Raw genomic sequence first — 23,206 nt, 5'->3', positions numbered from 1 at the left:
GGTAATGATTAGCTTGTTGTATCAGTGCATCCTTTTACTCTCAATGTAATTTCATGAAACTTGATGCAAATAGTATGTGTGGGTGGTTGGTGTGCATGTGTCAAGGGATATGGTCTGATGATGAGAGAGTATTGGCCTTTATCTGTTTAATAAGTCACAATTGGGGAATTGTGAGTGATGTGAGATTCAGATGATTTTTACTCTTATACAATACAGTACTTACTTCTGTGAGGGCAGGTATATCTGGTCCATCTCATGTGGTTGGAAATAAAATGTTATGGAAGTTAGACGTCAAAATATCAGCAGTTTTACTGTTCAGATCAGTCATGAATTTGTCAACATTTACCACGAACTAAAGTTACTGTTATTTTGAAATAATGATAGCAGCATAAATTAATTTTTCCTGATAACCTGTCATCTTTTCAACTACTGGTACAGTGATGCATATACAGTAGGCCTAATGTAAGAACTTTAATATCACGTCCTATAGAACTACTAATACTGTACATGGGAAAATTGTAAATTCATATTGATGGTATCATGCAGTATCATACCTGTCAAATGTCATTGGAGAGTTCTTAAGGCTGTTTGCAGATGACAATCAGGTTTAAACAATGAAATTTTTTCTGTGTGAACTCTTGTACCGAGTGTTTAATAATTAAGTACTGTAGCTGCTTCATAACACAGCTTCCACATTGATCTTGTAAGGTCATCATTTGGCTGCTGGAAAAAAATATTGGTTTCTGGATAAAAAAAATTGTGGCAAACTGATCCATGAAGAGATGCAGTACAGTACAGTTTGTGATTCTGGGCCAACAGCCAATTTTGTGACAAAAATTGTCCATATTGAAAGAACATTCTTTCACATCTTAGCAAGCTGAAGTGGCCACAGTGTAAATCAAGTGATATTTAATTTCATTAAGATATTGTACATGTTAAATGTTTTTGAGCCCATGGTGAAAGTTAAACATTTTCATAGAAAACATCAGCAGAGAATTTGCCAGAGGTACACCAGCAGGTGAATTGTGGCCATGATTCACATGTATCAAGAGATAGGAGGGTCATAAACTTGTGTATCAGAGCAGACTTTGATATGGCTGTTTAAAAGTTCATGAGCTCTAAAGCAAGTCACCAATAGCATAATGTAAAGAAAAAGATAAATACTGTACTGTACTTTAGAACTGTACAACATTATGTGGATTCTAACAGTAGGAATATAGTATGCACTGTACATAAGACTAACTACAGTACTGTACAGTATTAGTACTGTACTTGAATAGGTGTACAGGTATACTGTATACTGCTTAGATTTAAACAAAATTACAAAGAGAGGAGAACTGTAAGAACACATTTTATGTCATAGGCTACATAATATGAGAAATCAGGGAGACTATGTGGAGTGTGGGAGACAATGTATGGAAAGGGATGAATGGTTGGGTGGTTTGGCTTGGACTGGATGAGAAAATAAATAAAAAAAGTGTGGTAGTCATATAATTTAGAATGAAAGATCACTTAATGAGATATGGGAGAAATAAACTTTGGTACAGTACTGTCTTTTAGTTTTGGGTTGAACATGAAGGGGAAATAGGTAGGTGTGCTTTATGAATGCTAGTAAACAGAGAGAGAACAATGAGGGGAAAGGTAGGAGTGAGAATGTAAACAAAGAGAGAAAGCAGGGTAAGGTAGAAGTGGGGATGTCCAGGGAGTAAGTACAGTTCAGGTAACTGGATTTTCCAAAGAAGAAGAAGAAAAAAAAGTGATACATGATACGAATGAAGACATAGGAAATGTGACAGGTGAGCACTGTTTTAATGCAAGTACAGTATATAGTGAAGAAGGTTAAAAGTTGTTAATTAAATGACAGTAGACAAGAGAATAAAAAACCACACTGGAGGTTGTTGCCAAATAATAAGAATGATAAGATCCTACCATTAGCTATCTGAGGATGTGTTTAGCTATCTGAGGATGTGTTTGACTTGCTGGCTAAAAGAAACTTGGACAAAGGACAGAATAGGAAGGGAAACCTGGAAAAGTAGAGAGTAAACAAGAATACGTCTAGAAATTACAGTAGAGGGCTTAGATGACGTATTAAATGCAAATAATACAGGTATATACAGGTATAATCATTAAGGGCATGCTAAAGGAAGATAGGAAAGGCATTCTATAACATGTAATAATGAATTTTGGGTCATTGGGCAGGTGCTATATCTGTTCCATATTGGAGATTGATACCGTACAGTATTAAATAGAGAGTGAAATGGGGGAGAGAACAATAAATATGAGGAGGGTGATGGGAAATGTTACTAGGGGATGGAATATAATCTCGGAAGTTAAAGAGAAACCAAGAGATAATACTGTACAGTGTATATCCTTTCCAGTATACGGATTTTTAGTTCACAGTTTTCCGATCTCTGGGAAGATGAAGGGTCTTAGAGGAAAGCTAATTGTTAGTAGGTTGAGGTGGATAGGACTTGTGCAATGAATAGAGTGGAGGTTGGCAAGGTGAGCATGGAAATGGAAGGCAGGAGGAGGGGGAGAGGTAGATCAAGGTTAAGGTGGCCAAACATTAGGCTCTAGATAGATGTAGGAGGCACCACGACAAGACGATGAACAAAATGAGTTATCGAAAGGTAATATTGCCGTTTGTGTGACTGAGTTGTGGGAACAAATGGTTGTCAGTGCTCATTAGGGGTGTGGGAAGGGCATATGAGTCCCAGATGAAAGTAAGAAGTGACATAAGTAGTACAGGAAGATTAAAAGGAAAGTATAAGAAAGGTAAAAGAAGAGCAGATGATTGATGGGAAGAAAGATCGTCACAATGCAGAATAGTGTGAGAAAACAACTAAAGCAGATACAGTATAATTATATCATTAAAAAAAGAAGTAGAAGAGAGATGAGAATATCATTTTAAGAACTACTCAATGAAACATATGAGAGAGAGAAGGTTGTGGTTGGTTGAATAGTGCCAAGGCAAACAAAGCAAAAATTAACACAGTGAACAGGAGGTGTGATGGAATATGAGCATTTTTGTTCTTCAGCCTTCTTATGAAAACGTGCTATGTTGTGGGCTCTGGCTAGAACACAGGATTTCAGTTATAATCATGCACACAGTTACCCAATATTTCACCTTTAATATATTTATTCTTTTTGGATGTGTATTTTACTGGAAGATGATTCATTGAAGTTAATATTTGTCTTTCTTAATCCCAACAGACATGGATGGGGATAGTGATGGGGGCGGCAGGTGTGGTGGTGGCGGGAGAGGAGAGCTGATTGAGGCAGTTCTCACCTGTGAGGGTAATATTTGTGACCCAGAGCTCCCTAAGAAACTCACCCACCTGGTTCATGTCCTCAAACATGTCACCCAAAGTGGTAAGTCCAAGGCATTGACTGTAGACAGAAGGATGATCAAGAGCGTCCTTTTGCTGGAGCTGTAGATGTAGATAGGCAGACTGTTCAGTATATCAGTGACCTTAATTAAACACAGTGTATTCTCATCATAATTTAACTACTTCTAGAAATATAACTTCTTTTTTGTGAGTGTACAAAGCAGAGTTTATAATGTTATGGCACTAGTACTGTTTGTCTGCCTTTCAACTTTTATTTTGAATTTAGAATAATAGCATTAGTTATAATGTATCACTGAGCATTATGCTACATAGGTACCCAGAGCTTTCAAAACTGACCCATCACTTTAACCCACCTAAACTTGTCTTTGGTATGGGTTGAAATTTAAAAACTTAGTGCCAGACCATCAACCATTTAAGAAGTACTGTCTCTCCTGGTTATAACTGAGTGCATCTTGATATAAAGGTTTTAAAAGCTCTGGGAATCTTGCTCATAGGGAGAGGAAGTTTATTGGTGGATTTTTGGGTCTTTTACTTTTGATAGTTTGTCTTATGTGGTGTGTGATTTCTTGTGCCAAGACTGTGTTAAACAACCATCACTTCTGTGCATCATAGTTTAAAGTGACCGAGTTAAGATGTTGATAGAATTTTTACCCTTTGGCTGTTTACCATCTGCTAATTTTTTGTCTCTTTAATAACTAAAAAATCATATATTTTCTTACACCATGTGACCTCTGGATGTGTGGTGCCATTTAAAAGAGTAAATAGAAAGGGCATATCTTATTTTGCATTATTTACATATTTATGTTCCCTGAACTGGAAGGAGACATGTTATATTGGTCTGCCCACATGTCCATTTCAGAGTTTTGACAGTAACTAGTCTTCAACATTTTTCTTAGGATTGATATGACATACAGCTTTGAATTGGCACTGAGTAAGCATGATCACATTATATTTTTCTGCTGCAATGTCAATTTTTAGCATACTTTTGTCCCTTTAAATCTTAGCTACCTATATATTGGTGTATACTATATACACCTACTGTATATAGGTTTCATCTTGTGATATCATTTTTTCCAAACATGGTGGCTACACACATGTGGTCCCACTCATATGTCAGACCTGCCAACCACCAACACAACCAGAAAACTCATTCATGAAACATTCTTCAGATGAATATAAAAGTGATACTGTACACCACAAATACTGTACAGTACTCCAAACTCAAGGGTTTCCTCTCCAAACAAAAACATAATCCTCATCCAAGAATCAAAAGCCTATGTAGTCCTCTAGGTTCACCCAAGTCTGCCCCCTAATTTTCTTTAATCCAACAGGAATACTTCAATAGAGGTGGAGGGCACTTGTTCACTAATCCATGACAAAATACAATTCACCAACATAAGACAGTTCATTTGCATACAGATGAGAATATTAACAAAACCTTCAGAAACATTGTATCTACACTAACCATCCCATATCTCAAATTAATAAAACCTTCAGAAACATTCCAAGTAGCAGAAGGAGACCTCAATGCCATGGACCATTCTAGGCTAGCTACCCAACCCCACACCCAAGACAACAGAGGACCACAGGTTCAGAAAAACTCAAAGGCTTCACCGTTTTACATAACCACAACTCACCATCTTACTTTCTCCAGTGGCAGGCAGACAATCCCCTCCTCACCTGATCTTATTCTCTGCTCCCCCACTCTTAGTCCTGATACGGTAACCACCTGGAGAGCAGTGCACGTTTCTTTCAGCCATATTCCAGTCATCATCATAATTTAATCACCATCATCATCATTTGATCATCATGTATAAAGTAAAAATCTAAATTACAAATCTACTAAGAAAAAAACAGTGAACCTTAAAAAAAATCCAAACTGACCTTTAACCTGGTCTTTTTAAATCCACAAACACTCCATTTACTCATTTCAATAAGATATTATTGTCCACCAGCAACAAACACATTAACACAGTGTCAGTGGCAATATTAAGAACAGCAATCTCAACTTTTCTTTTTAAATAAACAACATAGGGAAACAAAATGGGTAATAATTTCATGGACATAACAAATCACAAAACAAACAAGAAAGTCCAAGAAAACAGTCACAAACTCCACATTGGTCCAGATTGATTCAGCCTATATTTTTTAAGAATATTAATGAAACACTATGCTTCTGTCAGCTTTAAGAACACATTCCCCCACATTAGTAAAATTGCAAGAAAACTGAAGTTAAAAATAAGAATATCCAAACTTAACACCATTCTTCTCTCTAACCCTATTTACCTGTTCCTCTAGGCCTTCCCTCCACCCCCATCCTATCATGGAATATCCTCCTTGGTGTGCTGAAGTCCTAGACGGCATCATTCGTACTCAAATAATTAAATAATACACATAAGAAATTGAAAAATGGTACAAATAACACAGCATGACATCCTTCCCCCTTCCATGTCTGCTACAACACATCTTGCACCTGACAAACTTGAGTCTCACACCTGCCTATTGGTTATACAGTATTCGTCACCCAACTAGTAGTCATCTGTAAATTCTAGGCATCAAACTAATCTCAAATGACTTAAACCCACTACACAAACATCAACACAAGTCACATATGAACCCAACATACCCAGACTCCGCATAGGCACCGCTTTTGGACAACATAAAGTTTCACCCAGTTTAATATGAAGTGCAGCTCCGGAGTGGATACAGCACTTGCCTTTTGTTTGTGCCAGGAGCATCCCCAGATGACTCAGCTGTAGACACACCTCCAATTAATGATGGGATTTATCCTACTTAAATATTTCTTGATTGTGAGGGAGAGAGGCCTCAGGTTCCTGCTGAGTTTGCTTTTCAGACACTGTTAGTATCTCTCTCTCCTTAGTTGAGTTTATGGCAGATAAACACAGTTTCTGTGAGTCTTCCCTTGGGGAATGTTCTAGGGAAGTCTTTCCTCTTCTGCTGGGTCCTCTTGTTATTGTGTGAGCATAGTTTTCTTGCTGGGGTAATACTAACTTGTCTGGGACAAGGTGATTACAGCTAATGGTTGTAAGATCCATCGATATTCCTGGATTCTGTGGGAGTTCATCTGAGAGAGAATTTGTTTGTAATGTTGTAACTCACCCACTCTATGACGTTCTTTCATGTTAATGGTGGTACAGTACTGTACATTTCTCCCTCACTTCACATGAGGGTTTGCATTCCTGGAGAGCAGCAGCAAACTGAAGCTGTAAAAACTGTGACCAGCTTTACTGAGTAAATGGGGGAATTGGTTCCTGGACCAAGTATTTGCATTCCTGATCCTTCCTCACAATAACTGTACCTCACAAAATTCACAAAGTCATTTGGTTCAGGCTATTGTACTGTATTCACAGTGCATGTACAAAAGGTATGGATATGTATGGACTTATTTAGTAAACAAGTACTGAATGCCGTGACTTTTCCCAATACATTGCACTGCACCTGTTTCCTTTGTTGGATAGCATTTAACTTTGGTGCAAAAATCTCCAAATACCAAACATATAAAGTATAAAATGCTTTGATTTAATTATTATTAAAAATCAAAGTAAAATTTGTAAGGACAGTACCTATGCCTCAGATTTGGGGACTGTGTGCTTTGATGACTGCTGAAATGCCGAGTAAACTGTGATCCTCATGGCCATGGTACAGTGAGGGGGGGGGGTCTTTATAGGATACTGGGATACTTTTGATAATTCATGGTTTTGTAGTTTCCACAAATTTGTACTGCAAATCAAACTACTGTATATGTAATTGTCAAAATTCTGGCTGTACTGTACTAAAAATAAAGAAATGATTGTGAGACAAGAAATTACTAAAAATTTTAAAAATAAGGCAAAAAATATATTACCAAGACTGTCATTTGACTAAACAGTTCACTCATTCCTCTCTGTTAGTGTTTATATTTCTTAATTGGTAGCATAGTACTGTACAAGTCCAATACACAGGGCTATAATGCTCTACCATATTTTGTGAGCCCATGTGTACAACTCTCCTGGAACTCTGTTATGAAAAGGAAGATAAATTATCTCCCCTGCAATACAGACTAATATATACTACTTGAGAAATCAGAAAAGGAACAGCTGGCTTAGTGTGGTGCTTCTTTGTGTACACTGTAAATACACATCTTAATACAGTACAGTAAACTCTACTACTGTACTACTGTAAACCTGTATATACTGTAGTGATTTTGTATCATAACCTTTTATTTGTCAAGCATATTTTACCTGGGAAGTTTTTAGGTGGTTGAAAGGTACAATTTTTTAAGTGACCTTGAGATTAGGAATGGTGGCTATGGTGTAACTATAGAGAAACTGGGTTTGAGTACTGTAGTCAGATTATGTAGGTAGACTGAGTACCTAGGCTGGATTGAAGCTGAGGCAGGATGTGTATTTGTAGGGTCCAGCAAGAGTTTTGTAGTAATTATTCTGTCTATATATGTCTGTCTGTTCGTCCAGTTTATTGTTGACAACTACAGTATATAAATCTTAACCCAGATGATGTATATTCATGAAAATTTATATTATTGCTTTTTGTGCTGTTTACGTACCTGTTATGGTGGATAGGGCCTTATGTAACAGTGTTTCCCCAATTACTTTTTTCTCTAATTATAAATAATTGTTTTAGACTTACAATACTGTATTTATCTTTTTTATTTTTTGTAACATTGAATATAAAGTTGAGAGACTCACACATTGATTGCTCGCGTTATACAAGAGGTTGACGTGAATTACCGAATTTCAGACTCCACGTGGTTTGTGCGGAAAGTTGAGCCATGGAACAGCGTAAGAGTGACCTTCTCCATCCCACGAGAAGCTGCTGTACGTCTACATCAGCTGGCACAGGCAGGAGATCAAGCACTGCGGCAACTGGGTATTCTTTCTGTCCAAGTAGAAGGGGACCAGGTAAGGAGCTCTGGGGGATTCTCAGTTTTAGCCATCTTAGTGCAGTTATTATAATTTTGTCTTACTCCTGTTTTTTTATTATTTTGTTCAGGCATTTTGGGTCTGGTCTTCATGATTAAATATTAGGTAACAGACTACAGAGGGTGTAAACTCTGGAGGGATACATCACTAACCTTATAAGTATCAGGTTATTTTGTACACTTATGTTTTTCCCTTGTGTTACAAGATTATTGGGAACGTGTCAGCTGAGTGGATTGCATCCTGTCTTAAGAATTGTTGTTTTGTGCCTGGTGTGCTCCTAGTCAACCCAACTGGGAATAGGTATTCAATTTACAGATAAGAAAGTGAAGGCAGTTGAGTGAAGTGCAGGCCACAGTCTTCACTGAAGGCTGCACACAGTAACAATGTCTGTCCATCTCAAGTTTAGATAAATAATGCATCTCTCACTCTCATCTCCTCAGCTGCTAAGAAGCAGAAATACAGATTTAGAATCTTTGGAAGTATATTTTTCTCTGATTATTACTGGACATCCAACTCCCCTTTCTTAATTATAACTTGATAAAATTGGGTTGGGGTGGGGGGGGGGTGTTAGGCCCTGCTCAAATATTGTTGGTCAGAGTCACATCACATCAACAGTAAATCACGGTAACTAACATGTTTTTACTTTGACTTTGCTTATATTTGTTTATGTATCTTTGCGTTTAGCTTAGTTGAGGTTGTTAACTTTTGTGGTCATAGTACAAAGTGGGGTCTACATGTTTTGATCTACTGACACATTTCTATTGTTTATTTCTCTTTTCATTCTCGTATATCATTGAATGATTCTATCTTTAACAATGAGAAACAATCATACTGTCAATATCTACCTCCATTTTACCAGATCTTTAAAACAGTCCAACACTTTGGGCTATTTGAATAATTCATAATTCAATTTGTACAGTATTGTATCTTTGATTTGTAGTAATTGATCTCCTATTTATGATAAGATTGTAAGAGGACACTGTTGTAGTATTTTAAAAAAAATTTTTTAATTTATTTAAAATTCTTCACAGGTGATCTCACTCAAGGTGGCTGGTCCTAACAATGAGTCAACAGAAATTGTACTGCGGACAGATGGAGGAGCCAGCGATGGTGCTGGACCGTCCAGTGTTGCACGATCAGTTACAACAGCACTGGGAGGGGCTGGACTCATGCCTGGTGCTGGACAACCTGTGGAAATTGCAGCAACCTCAGCATTTCGCAGTCCAAATGTGGTGGCTCCCCCAGGGGACAGTATTCCTCTGACCCCACGCCCTGTGGCCCAGATAAGACCACCCTTCCCTTATGCCAGTATGAACCGTGCTGCACAAACCATGGGTAGAGAGCTACAACATCAGCAACCTACAGTGCCAGGGCCAGTTGGTCATACTGTTACTAATGCTGCTCCACGCCCAGTGTATAATCCCCCTCCACCCTACCCTAGCCTTGAGCAGTCTCAGTTGCGTGCTCCTGGGGCTCCTGTGCAGAGACCACCTATACCACAAGTAAATGGGACTCAATATGTAGCAGGTCAGGCTAGTGGTGGTAGCAGCATAGCACAGCCTGGGACACAAGTGTTGCCTTCTGTTGTGCAAGCCAGTTCAAATCAGTCAGTTAGTGGTGTTTTCCCTGTGGCAGTGACTCAGACAGTGAATAATCGAGCAGTACACACACCAGTAGTGAAAGGTGGCCAAAGGACAGGAGTGAATGTGTTAAAGAACAGTCCTCTTTTGGTGGACTTGCTACGACAGCCCGACCACCAACCGGGAGTGGGCGTCAGCAAGGCCAAGGTGGTTATTGGTGGGTCGCCACATGGCTCACCTGCTCCTACGTCTCCTTCATCTCGTTCCACAACGTCGACTCCTTCATCTGACTCCCTGCCACACACCCCCATCACCAACCTACCTCTACCTGCAGTGCCGGCACTTTCACCGCCTCCCACCAGTTCTGCAACTTACAGTGCTACTGTAACTGCTTCAAGTTTGACTGGATCAACCTTGTCTACACAGTTCAGCACAGGGTTTAGTGTAAGGGCTAAAGATGGAGTTCACACTCACCAGCAGGTCTATTCTGGTGGGTCGGTTATTACTAGTACTGTCACTCCTTTACCCAGACTACCTAGCAGTGTTAGTGGTGGCTTGCAGCAACATCCTCAGGCCACAGGACAGCCGCCTCCGGGACCACGAACGCCTTACAATACAGAACAGTGTTGCATGACTATAGGGAGTGGCCAAGGCATCCATCCTCGGATGCCTTTACCGAACCCCAGTCGTTCGAGTGTCCCGGGTGAATCGCGGGCAGTGCCTCCTTCCCCACCCCAGCTTGTGTCTGGGGGTAAAGAGAGTCAGTACTTGATTAACCCCAATACAGGTTTATTAGAACCACGGCCCAGTGAAAGCTCGGATTCAGAGCCGGAGGCCAGACCACCATCGCCGGTCACTGAAGAAGTTCGTTCAAATTCGATTGTTTCTGATGAGGAATCCAACATGAGTGCAGCCTCAAAGAAAGAAACTGATCAGTCGGATTCTGAAACTTCTCGAATGTCGGTGCTCAGTGTTGAATCGAAAAAGATGGCGATCAGCCAGGAGAGACCCAAATCTCACGACAGAGATTCCAGCCCAGGATCATCGAGGGAAAATAGTGTTGTCACTTCTGGTAGTACAGGGGAATCCATCAGATTAAAACTTACTATTGGGAGAGAATCGGTGGCACAAGCCACGTTTGTTACTAAAGCAAAAAAGGGTGACAGAAAGGAAATACTGGCTAATTCAAGTTTAGGGTCAGGGTCAGTAAGTGAGCCAAGAGTACCCAAGCTGCATATTAAGTTGAAGTCTAAGCAGGCAGTTATTGTGAATCCTTTAGGTGATGGAGATGGTCAGAGGAGTCAGGAGAAAGATGGACCTAAAGAGGATAAGAATAAGAGGAGGAGTTATAGAAACAAATCGCGTAGTGAATCTGACAGTGATAGTGGGAGAGTACGAGCACTCAAACTCAAGAGCAGTAAAGACAAGGGAGGTGGGGAAGAGAGCACTTCTGTGCTGAAAATTGTTGATGGTAAAAAGCTTAAGGTTGAATTGGAGGAGGAGGAAACTCCTTTGAAAATGAAGTTCATGGAAGGCTTGGAGGGTAGACTAAAAGCTCCAAGAACTTTGGAAGATGGCCGTTTATCTGTGATGAAATCAGAAAGTTCTAAAGTTTCAAAAGGTGAAAAGTTTAGAACAAGACTGAAAACTAAAACGCCCATCAGAAAAGTTGGAGACTTAAATAGTGTAGGTGAAATTGCTAGTCACAAAATTTTAGAGACATTGCCCCCTAGCATCACCAAAGTGGCAGCTTTACACACTCAGCAGCCACACATAAATCCCTCCTCATCCTCCAGTCAGTCCTCAGTGATCCCCTCTACTGTTGGAACTGCAACATCAACAGTGGCAAGTTCTACCACTTCACAAGCTGCTGGAGAACCTTTTAAAGTAGAATTAGAAAAAAGAGGGAGTGAGATTATAAGAAAAGCAGATTTGAAAAGTGAATTGGAAAAGAACAACAGTGATAGTCTGATGAGTCGACTACGTGCAAACCATCTGACAAATTTGATCAATGGAGATTTGACTCACGGTCGTGTGCGACAAAAGAACCTGGGTGCCAGCCAACAGCAAGCAGATGGACCAAGTAGTAGCGGCAAGTTGACAATCAAGAGGAAAGGCTCAGGAGAAACGCACACTCTCGAGTCCTTCAAAAATGATCTTCCTGAAGGTAAGATAATTCACTGTGTTGATGACTTGAAATTTTTGTGTTTAGGATATTTTGTAATAGGTCTTGTGGGTTTCAGAAAACAGTGTTTCACTATGCTCTTGGAGAATTATTTGATAAAATACTATTTGTTAAGAATCTTGAATAACCTTGAATGTGAATTGTATAAAGTAGCTAGACTAAAATTAGTTATTGATTGAATTACAAAAATAGATAAGTGTGTTATGGATGTGTACTTTATTGTGTAGTTGTAGCAGTGAGTCAGCTATATTCCTTTTACTACCAAGAATATTGTACATTAATTTTGAGCAATACTGTATCCAGTTTTTGTCGGTACTGTACCAATTTTTTTTGTTATATGTACTTATTGCTTTGTAGTTATACTTCAGTTGGTTCCCGAGTGCATTGAAAGTGAAATTTGGTAATAAATATAACTGTTTAACATTGTCTGGAATGCAGCTTATCAAGTTCATTCTTCTGCTTGTATTAATGGTGGTGATATTTATAAGGGAAAGTAACTGTCCATTGTGTACAAGTCTGCTTGGTGCAAAGGCAATCTTAGTACAGTATTATGTTGAACTAAATATGGAAAAAGTTAGTAAAAAAGGATTTCAGAAAGATGCTCTTGATGAAATCCTTTTGTCTTTTTGCATACAGTATTTAATATTTTTACTTGGCAGTGATTTAATGGTGAATAAGAAATGATGTTGGTAGATACTCATAGGTGATGAGCAGCTTAGCTCTCAATTAATACAGTATAAATCAAATGGCTGTTAATTGCTTTGAATTTGTTAAAATTGAAGGGCAGGTACAGTACAGTACAGTACAGCACAGCACATTATTGTAGGAGTGGTAAAGTTTCTGTAGTAGCTGCTTACTTAGTTGGACAACTGGATTTTTGTATAAGATTTTCACTCGTGTGTGTGTGATTAGGTTACTTATGTTCAAGAGTGGGTAGCCAGTAATACATACTGTATCTCTAGGGCCTGGGAAGGTATCCTCCTTAAGCCCAGACCATATCTTTAGTGTGCATTCCCTAAGAATTATTTTGCTTTGGAAAAGCTGAAAATTTTGAATATTGAATTCATGATTAGATTCATGTATAAAAAACTAAGACATTTACAGACTCTTGTAAGATCTCTATATTTTTGTTTGCCTGTTGAAGATTTTATTTATGGAAAGCTTTCAAAATTAATGTAGTATATGATCAAGAGGCAATATACAGCTTGGGAGAACCATCAGTTGTCATGTACCAAGATCATGGTGGTGGTTATTAGTGCCAGAGCTATAGTAATTATCCCTTCAGTCTAAGGGAAAATAACTTATAATTATAGGATATGGTTGTTACCATTTAAGGTGAGGGAGATCTCCAGTCCAAGAGAAGCTTTCACTTGTCTTCTGCTATTAATCTGGCTGTAGGATATGGGATTCCCAACCAATCCTTCATACCTCACATCTCCAGGTTTTCTGACCTCTTAGCTTTCTTTTTGCTTATTACCAGACTCGGATAAGTTAGATTTTAGCAAGACTTCACAGGGATATGTGTTATCACTAGCTAAAGCTATAATCAAATGCAAGTGTTGTTGTTAAATGTCAAGACCACAGGAAGGTCAACAGAGGTTGAGACTGGAGGATATTTGGTACAGCTAATACTGTATTAGATTGAATAAAGAACCAGGAATGATGTAGATTGTACAGGTTATCAGTAAACTCTTCATTAACTGTACTGGTTCCCTGATAAACTGTATATTAACCATGTACTGTACCATGTGTGCAGGCTGTGAAGTGAGAGGATCTGAGATGAAAGTGGGTTAGGGGGTTCATGATTGGTGGTTACAGTTATTCATGTCACATCAGATCACCAGCAACTGATTTACCTATCTATTGTGTGTGTATACTGTATATATTTCTACACTGGCTTATATATGGTGTTTTGTTACCTGAGTATATATATGATGTAAACTTTTCTATGTTGACATGTAGACATGATTATTTTTATGTATGCTCCTGTTCATCAGTCTTTTGTTACTAAATTCATTTATTAATTGTAATTTGAATACAGTACAGTGTATAGTGTTTGTGAAAATCTGTGTATCTCACTTAATGAGATAATTGGTGGAGGGAAGGTCCCATAAAGAAAAGAGGAAATTTTTCCTTTAAAAAGCACTGTACAGTGTAACCTGTACTTTCATTTACAATAGATTTTGCTCTTAACAGTGATAAGATACATTATTAAATCATTAATAGTGTAGTACAGTCACAGCCATAACACTGTCACACTTATGCTTTTACTTAAAATATATAATACGTGTATACAACAAAAACTTCACAATGAGGTGCTAAAATGCCAACTGTGTGTGCTAGATGGTTCAGCCAACTCAACCCTTGTTGCTCTCACAGTTGCCCTGACTAGTGAGTGTGCTAGTGGGGCCTACAAATACATAGGAAGGAATGGAAATATTTATGACTTTATGGTTACTGCCTTTGTTCCCATTATTTTATTGGGACAATGACATATTAGTATTTATATAACATTAAGTAAAGTAATTACTGTAGATACATGTACAGTATGTGTAGTTTATGGAGAGTTCACTGTACCTGAGTTACCTGAATTTTTTTAAAAAGTTTTCCCAGCGTTTTGATGCGAGGACGTTCGTCATTACTGAGCAGTGATATTCAAACATCGTTCTAAGGAAATTTGCACCATTACTTATACAGCTACTCCTCGTCCTACAACCACCTTGACATACGACCGCCCCAGTCGTACCAATTTTTTTTCAAATGTATTTTCAAGTCCCGACGTCAGTGATTGCGCTGTGTATTGTCAAAATTTTCGTTTGTAATTCTCTTTAAAATGGCTGGCATGTTTAAAAGTGAGAGTTTTGTGGTGCAGAGAAGAAAAAGAGTCACCCATTTTAGATTTTCTATGTACAGTATTATCTTTGCATTTTCGACTTAAGACCAATTCGGCTTACGACCTGGATTTGGGTCCCTAACCCCGTCGTAAGTCGAGGAGTGGCTGTACAGTACATGGGTGAACTTTCCTGGGAAAGTTGTTAATATTTTGTCAGTTTTGTTTTCTATTTTCATATTAGTACTGTATAGATATTATGTTAAAAGTTATGTTGGAGGTTTTAAGTGAAACTGCTGCATGTTATTTGGCTATATTGATGCTTGATTAATGATCCCCTTAATTTGCAGGCCTGGGCAACATCCCCACGTACCTGAACTCTTCGGTGATGATCAATAAGGTCTCACACTCTCCGGAGAAGTTGCCTACCCTCCGTCATGAAGATTCTAGTGAGAAAGGTGTAAAGAAATTGGACCATCACAAACATACTGTGTGTACAGATTTGGCAAGCTTAAAAGCAAATTCTGATATCACCATTCACAGTGTGACAAAGAATGAAACAATAAGTTTAGGTAAAAACAGTGATGGTGAGAGTAGGAGCTCGAATAAATGTAAAAGTGAAGTGACTAAAGTGGGGAGAGTGACTCACTTGGATGTGAATGATAGAAAAGCATTGCAGGAAGCACTCAAGAGCTCACAGAGTTCTACCAAAAAGAATGATACTCACCAAAGCAGTATGCATGATCTTTTAAGACGCTTTAACTCTATAGACAGTTCAACTACAGTGCCTGTGTCTTCTCAATCTGAGAGTACAAACAGCACCTCTGGGGTGAAAGTGGAATCCAAAGTCACAGAAACTCCAGAAAAGGTGAAACATGAAGTGAAAAGTGATGAAAAAAGTGAGAATAAAGACCCACACCTTACAAGTGTTAATTCTTCAAACAGCTGTGATACTAGTGTTAAAATGGAACCTGAACAGACCAAGGTTTTAGAGCAAGCTAAGGGCCCAGACTTTCCTGGCAATGTGGTATTGACAAAAAGTGAGGTTGAGAGTCCAGATGGTACTCCGAAAGGAGAACACGGTAGTGGGCAGGGTGGAGAAGACTCTGGGATCGAGTCTATGGATGCTCTGTCAGAGAAAAGTCCAAACCAGAGTGATCAGAGTCCTAGTAGGAGGGATGACAAAGAATGTGAGACATTTCCTGATAAAAGTTCAAGTGAGAAAACTGTTGTTAAAAGTGAACCTACTCGTGATTGTAGATCAAATGAAGCACCAAGTGTGTCAGTTAATGTCACTCAAGAACCTAAAGTGAGTGCCAAAGTTGAGGTAAAGACGGAACCTCTCGAAGAAGATCAAAATGATGGAGAAGTTCAACACAGAACTTCTGATAGTGAAGTAGACAGCACAAAATGTGGCTCAAAGGCCTGTGAATCTCTGGTTGGTTTAGACACGAAGATGTCTGGCAGTAAAGAGAATGTGGCAGATGATGTACATTCTGCTTCCCAGGAATCTTCTTTCTCAAAAAGTGAAGAACAACACTCAGAATCTGTTAATGATGTTGCTAGTCCATCAGAAATATTACCAATACCTGTGACTGAAATAAAATGTGAACCTGTGTGTTCAACTGCTTCACACAGCTTAACTGTTGGGTCAGCGGAGTGTGAGACCAGTTTGTCGTCATTCTCAAATCCACCCACTTCTCATTCTCCATCAACACCACCAGTATCTTCTTCACTTTTAGTTTCTGCTTTCTCACCTAATTTTTCAACCAGTTCTCCTCCTCCAGTGTTGGGAATTACTACTCAGAGTTCCTTAAACGTATCCACATCTTCATCAGTGTCTTCAAGTTTTCTGTCCACATCACCACAGAGCTCTATAGCTTCTGGTCCAAATTCATCGTCACCAAGTTCACCGTCGTTGTTTCTCACTTATTCACCCGTGACTTCATCTTCCACAATTGTTAATCCCACAACTCACAGCTCAACAAATGCAAGCCTTTTGACCCTTACAACTTCCAGCCTCTCTGCATCCAGTGTTACAGTACCCGCTCTCACTGTTTCTGGCTCCTCTGCTCCCTCTTCTCCTGCACCCACTAGTCATAATTCATCATATACTTTGGATACTCATAGTCTGGCTGTACCAACTAGTACCATTTTCACATCTGTCACAACTGCCTCTGGTCCTACCCAAACCATCACCACCACCCATACTCCTGTTACAAATATTTCAGTGATTCCTACAGTGCCTCACTCTCCAAAGACAACTACTACAACCACAGCAACTACCAGTTCAGTGTCAAAGCCATCTTTACTGGCAATAACACTGACCAGACCACTAATGAGTTGTGCACCATCACAGCCATCCTCTTCCCAGGTAGCATCATTGTCAGCTGTTGACAAGGTCTCCACTGTATCAACTTTGTTGGATTTGAGCAGTAGTGTATCTACATCATCCTCAAGCAGCAGTCAGCCTACAGTAACCAATACAACAACTGTGGCAACATCAACAGCAAGTGCCAAGGTGGTAACATTGAAGCCTAGCACAAGTCAGGGTCAAGGTAGTACCCCTCTCAACCTCCCTCCGGGGACAACTTTTCGGTTAGTGGCCCTACCAGGTAACAGTGCCATGGCTCCCACCACCAGTGCAGTTAAGGTAGTGGTGTCACCAGTAAAAGGCCAGCTAAGCCAGCAGGTGACATCAGGAATTAGCAGCATGACAGTGGTGACGGTTAAGCCAGTAGTTATAGGTGGGGCCAAGAACAGCCACTTATTACAAACCCTCTCAGTTAGTAAGACTGAGGAATCTAGTCCTCCTTCCCTCCTCAAGGCTCACTTAACTGCTCCAACCCTAACCACATCAGCTCATGCTGTGGCTACCTCAGTCACCAATTCTGCTGCGACACCCATTGTGTCCAGCATAATGGCCAATGGAGACGATACAGAAGATTTAGACTTTGTTGGGTTTTCTAGCTCGCCCCAAGTCAAATTACTCCAGCCTGGTGAGTTAAAACGGGAAATCTCAAGACCGGAGATCATTGAAAGTAGAAGATCAGATTCCTGCAAAAGTCCAGAAGTGCTGTCCCCAACAGGTGAAGAGCCAACACCCATGAGAGTGCATCCCCCTCTCTATACCTATGGGAACAGAGAGAGGAAAAAGGATGTTGAGTCAGATGCTGAGGATAAAGACAAGGAAGAGGCTAAGAACCTTTCTGAGTGTGAAGGACACTCTGATATTAAAAACAGTGATATTTTGGAGATGGAGAAGGAGAAAGAAGATTGTACTGTTGGTGTTAAGTCCAAAACCAAAGATAAGAAGTTTGATGCTCTTTCCATAGAGATACCACAAACTGACCCAACACTCCCAGATGACAAAAGACTCACAAGGAGCACTAGACAAAGTGCAAGATTAGCCAGTCCGAAGGTGAACAGTCCAGGGGCAGAATTGAGTCCAAAAGTTGATCGAAGAAGTCCTGCAAGTATGCTGTCAATGGGGAAACCAAGTCCTGTCCCAGTATTGCGGCCAAGTGTCAGTCCTGCCACTAGAGGAACCAAGAGACGAAGACATGAATCGGAAAGCAGCAACGCCTCAAGTGTTAATGAGGATACACAGGAACCACCACCCAAGTCCACGCGGAGAAAGCCACCTGATAAAGCTGCAGGTGAGGATTTTATTTTATTTTGGGGCAGACTTCCACAGTGAGATTATAATAGTACGATAATAGGTTAAGTCAAAGGTAGGTCAGCATTTTATTGTGCATCTTGGTACACCATTGCTTTTAGTTAATTATTTTTGGTATCCAGGATGGAAAATGTATGTATGTGTAATTGGGAAGTTGAGTGCAGTGTATGTAGGTCACGCTGAAGACTTACTGTATGGTATGCTGTCAGGCCTAAGGAACTTTAACTTGTTTCACCTTGCCTTAGGCATCATTTAAACCCTTTGTGGATCTCCAATCATAACAGGCACTCCATATTTTACCCATCACTATTACTCTGTAGTTCCTTCCTTCACCATTTTACCACATCTTACCTTTATATCCTCCATCCAGGGAGCAGCAGTGTGCTTAAATGAGCAGAGACAATGAAGGCACAGAGTTAGGAGGACTCATCTGTTTTAGTAGTAAGAACGAATGAAAGTAGAATATGTGTGTTTGTTTGTTTATTTTGTCAGGTCACCCTGCATCAAATTTTAAAAGGGCTTGAGAGAGTGAACAAAAACACCAGGGAAAAAAAATTTAAGAAAATTTTTGTTTTACACTGTACGACTCTATTTAGTATCCTTCTGTACTATGTTTTGAATGCCGTGGTGAAGTAGTAGTTTAATGATCATATACAGTGCTTTTAGTTATTCCCTTGTAAGTCGTAGTTGGCAGTCTCTTTTACTTTTGTGAATATATCTATTTAAATATAAAATCCTTATCTGTTTTTATCTTATCTATGTGTTCTCACTTACTGTCACCGCTTCTAGTTCATTTGTTATCGGAATGTTAAGTATTATGGGTCTGACTTCATTTCCTAAAGTTTCCCCGAGTTTGTAAATGATAGTAAGCACATCAGCCACTCTGGAAAGTGAGTACAGTACTATACACGGTCTACTACATACCGTAATACTCGTCTATAACCCCCCCCCCTCGTTTATAGGTCGACCCACGTTTTTTAGGGTAATGGAACAACAAAACCTTGAGTAAAAACGCTCTACGTCCTATAAACTGAGGCTCGCCGTGCCTGAAACACCGAGTGCCGAAGGCAAATTGTTTACCATTTATTATGACGACACTTTACACTGAAACGCGGGTAGTTTCAACAAAAATATTATATATTTCCATTCAAGTATTTATTCAAGTCAATTAGGAGGGAATATTATTGTAATACAACAGTTTTTTTTTAACTAAACCATTCGAAAAGCGATTTCGGTAACATCTTTTGAACGAAAGAAAGCGTAAGTCATTGTTTTCATCACGATTTTATCCCACTTTCCACTGTGATACGTACATCATTTCAGCAAAAATATTACATTTCCGTGAGTGCATTATATCAAGCACAGTGTGAATAGAATATCATTGTAATATAACAGAATTTTAACCAAAAACTATTAAAAAAACGAGTAACATCTCAAGAACATCGGAAGCTTAGGTAAAGTCTTTTGTTTTCGTCATGTGTTTTATCCTATTTTACATTAAAATACATCACGTTTCGGCAAAACTACTATTTATTTCCGAGAATTTATTCATTCAGGCGCAGTTTAGGTAAAATATACGTGTGATGTAATAGTTTTTTTAATTGAAAATGATTTGAAAAACACATACCCTCTAGCTGATACACGCAACAGCTGGTGGTGCGTGATGCGTCATGCGTCGTTGTAAACAATAGGTGGTTGAAGTAGATTACCGGGTATTATATTAAGTGTGAAATATCGAAAAGGTTTTTATTACCGGTATTTTTTGTAGATCAATGAGTACTGTGATACCGTATATGATATGATAAGTTAGCCTGTGCTAAGAACTTCAACATAGACTACTGAAAACACGTTGTAAGGTAATTTAGCCTATTGTAAGTTGGTGAGCTTCATTTGCTGAAGGAACTGCACAACTTTTCATTACTAATTGGTACATATTTTACGTTTCCATTGTTTACTGGCAGTAAATGGTAAATATTTTTCATGTCTGAAGCTAAAAGTTGCTCCTCGCCCTTCCCATCGTGCATGGGTTCAACCTAATAAAACTATTACGCATGTATAGGACGACCCCCAATTTTTTGCCTAAAAACTTGGTCTTAAAAACTCGAACTATACACGAGTATATACGGTATGCTTTGGCTAACATGTACACTAGATTAGTTGATTAGTTTAGTGCTGTTTTTAGACATTCCAAATAAGTTATCTTGCTATAAGTAGGAACATATAACTTCTCTTTATGGATTTTAATCATGAGTTTTTATTGTTTTAATGCAATAAATAATTATTTGTATATTTTTTGTACCCTTTGGTGACATTGAAATTAACTTCAGCTAGTATATGGGAATATTAAATTTACTTCACCTAGTATAAGTGAATTATTAAATTAACTTCAGCTCGTATAACTGTTAAATTGACTTCAACTAGTATAACATAAGGGACAACTAGTATAACATAAGGGAGGTGAACTTGACACTTGCTCTATGTTGGCAGATTTTGAAGAGAGCTCCGAGGATGAGTCACTGGATGGGGCGAGTGTCAAAAAGAGGAATCCCTCAGCAGCATCCACGTCCACCAATGAGGATGAAGATGACTCTCGGTAAATTTATACTATTTTTTTATTTTTTTAGTTAATTCAGGGTTTTTATTTATTTTTATTTTTTTCCCATCTCCAACATCATTGCTATCTCCTCCATCACCATCTCCATCATCCTCACTATCTCCACCATAACCACTATCTTCACCATTTCCATTAGGTATAGAAAGAAATCTTTTCATGAATTTTGATAACTAAATAGTTTTAAGGACAGGCAGGGGGTGATGCAAACTAAATTTAGTTTTTTTATCATTCTAATGGTTGACTGGCAGTGTTTTTGGTGGCTGAGCTTTCTGTACACAAGGAAATGGGAAGAGGTGTTTCTTGAAATTTGGAAGATGGTTGAAAGACAGTAGGGGATTATGCAGCTTTATTTATTTATTTATTTTTATTGGTTGTGACAAACTGGGAGGATATGTTTATTGCTGTGGAGTTCTTTATAATTATTATGCACTTTGATTTATAATTTCCATGTACTATACAGTACTATTTTGCCCTTTCTCACCTTCCATTTACAGTATATCGCTTGCATTTTCAGAACACAAATACTGCACCATGAAGAATATACTGTATACGGAGGGTATTTGTTTTGTTTCATATTCTAATAATATTTTGCATTTACTGATGTTTGTTTCAAGTTATTAGTTTTGATTTGTTTTTGTTGGTTTTCCCCAGAATATGCAACAAAATATTTTAGTGACAAGTTAGACCTAAACTAATTATTTATCTGTATTGTTCAAATGAGCCTTAGTCTTGATGATTCCCAGCAACTTTTTAATTGAGCATGAAAAGGGAAAGTTTATGTAATCTATGAAACCTGTATTAATGTCAGTACTGTCATGTTTTGTTTTTGAAAGTTCTTTAAGTGACTCAGGCCAATAATTTAATTTCATCACAGATACAATTTTTGCAGACCATCTTCTCGGAGCAGTCGAACCTCCTGTAAGACCTCCACGCGAAGTAGGGAAAGACAGAGTTCGGCCGAGTCCACCGGTACAACGCGAGACACCACTCCGACGCGACGTACGCCCAGACAAAATAATCGTGTTACCACCAAGGAAAAGTCACCAGACCCATCTAGGGAAAGAGGACCAACGGGTCAGTTAGTGAAACCCCAAACCAATCGTGATAATAAGGATAGAGGGGTAAAAGACCCATTAAGAGATAAAGAAGGAACAAAGGAAAAAGATATAGAAAGAAAAGAAAGTGTGAGAGAAAGAGAAGCTCAATTAAAAGACAAAAGAACTCAACCTGTTGTTAAAGAGAATAAAATCATACCCAAGGACAAAAGTCCGCAGTCAAAGGACAAAGACAAGAGCCCAGTACAAGGCACCAAAACGAGAAAAGACAGTGAACAGTCAGAACCAGATGCCAGTAATAGAAGAAAAACCAGAAGTACAGCAACAGGTTTGTGATTCTTCCTCAGTTACTACAATGCCAGGGTCTCTCTATCTATCTGTTTATCTATTTATCTAGCTGCAGTATCTATATCTATCTGTATATCTATTTAGTTATCTCTCTCTACCTACCTAACTGGTGTAACCAATGTGTTGTTATGGTGTTTCTCTTCCACAAGATGGCCCCTTCCTTATATTTATTCCTCTTAAGAGAGTATATAAATGTTTACTGTTGAGCATTGTGCCATCAGTGTATATATCAAGAACTGTAAATTGATGGTAAATAGACAAAATGTATAGAATATTATTTTATGCCCCTTAGGTTCAGTGATGAGTAAAGAAGTGTTAGGGAGATGAGGTACAGCAGGAGAAATAGAAGAAGGAAAAGGTAAAAAAATTTCAAGTAGTGAATACATACCATGTTATTGGTTGGTGTGCTGTGACTGAGTGGGTACAACACTCTACAGGGATTGCTGGTTCATGTTTGGGGCAACTTTAATGATCTCACTTCTGAATGGGTACTTAACTCTATTTGGTAGTTGAAGTGAAAGTGGTTTAGTTCAGTGGTGGTCACATATGTCTCTGTACACTGAAAATAGTGTTTTGCCCATGACGGGCTTTCATACCCGTGGGACCCACTCTCACTTTTCACTGG

The 23,206-nt window shown here is 38.8% G+C and overlaps 1 protein-coding gene across 3 annotated transcripts in view; it reads left to right on the top strand.

The window, feature by feature from the left end:
• LOC121879631 (mucin-17-like) overlaps positions 1 to 23,206 on the top strand; it is a 33,098-nt gene that overhangs the window by 4,133 nt on the left and 5,759 nt on the right. For 2 of the 3 annotated variants that reach the window (XM_042386294.1, XM_042386296.1), the window contains exons 2-7: positions 3,214 to 3,372; positions 8,109 to 8,269; positions 9,322 to 12,037; positions 15,236 to 18,544; positions 21,052 to 21,157; positions 22,053 to 22,561. In XM_042386294.1, the coding sequence (XP_042242228.1) occupies positions 3,214 to 3,372; positions 8,109 to 8,269; positions 9,322 to 12,037; positions 15,236 to 18,544; positions 21,052 to 21,157; positions 22,053 to 22,561 (6,960 nt within the window). The remainder of the gene's footprint in view (positions 1 to 3,213; positions 3,373 to 8,108; positions 8,270 to 9,321; positions 12,038 to 15,235; positions 18,545 to 21,051; positions 21,158 to 22,052; positions 22,562 to 23,206) is intronic. The other variant, XM_042386295.1, reaches the window with a different exon arrangement.

Source organism: Homarus americanus, unplaced genomic scaffold (genome assembly GCF_018991925.1).
Source record: "Homarus americanus isolate GMGI-L3 unplaced genomic scaffold, GMGI_Hamer_2.0 scaffold47790, whole genome shotgun sequence".
Lineage (NCBI taxonomy): Eukaryota > Metazoa > Arthropoda > Malacostraca > Decapoda > Nephropidae > Homarus > Homarus americanus.
This window is presented reverse-complemented; position numbering and strand designations above follow the sequence as displayed.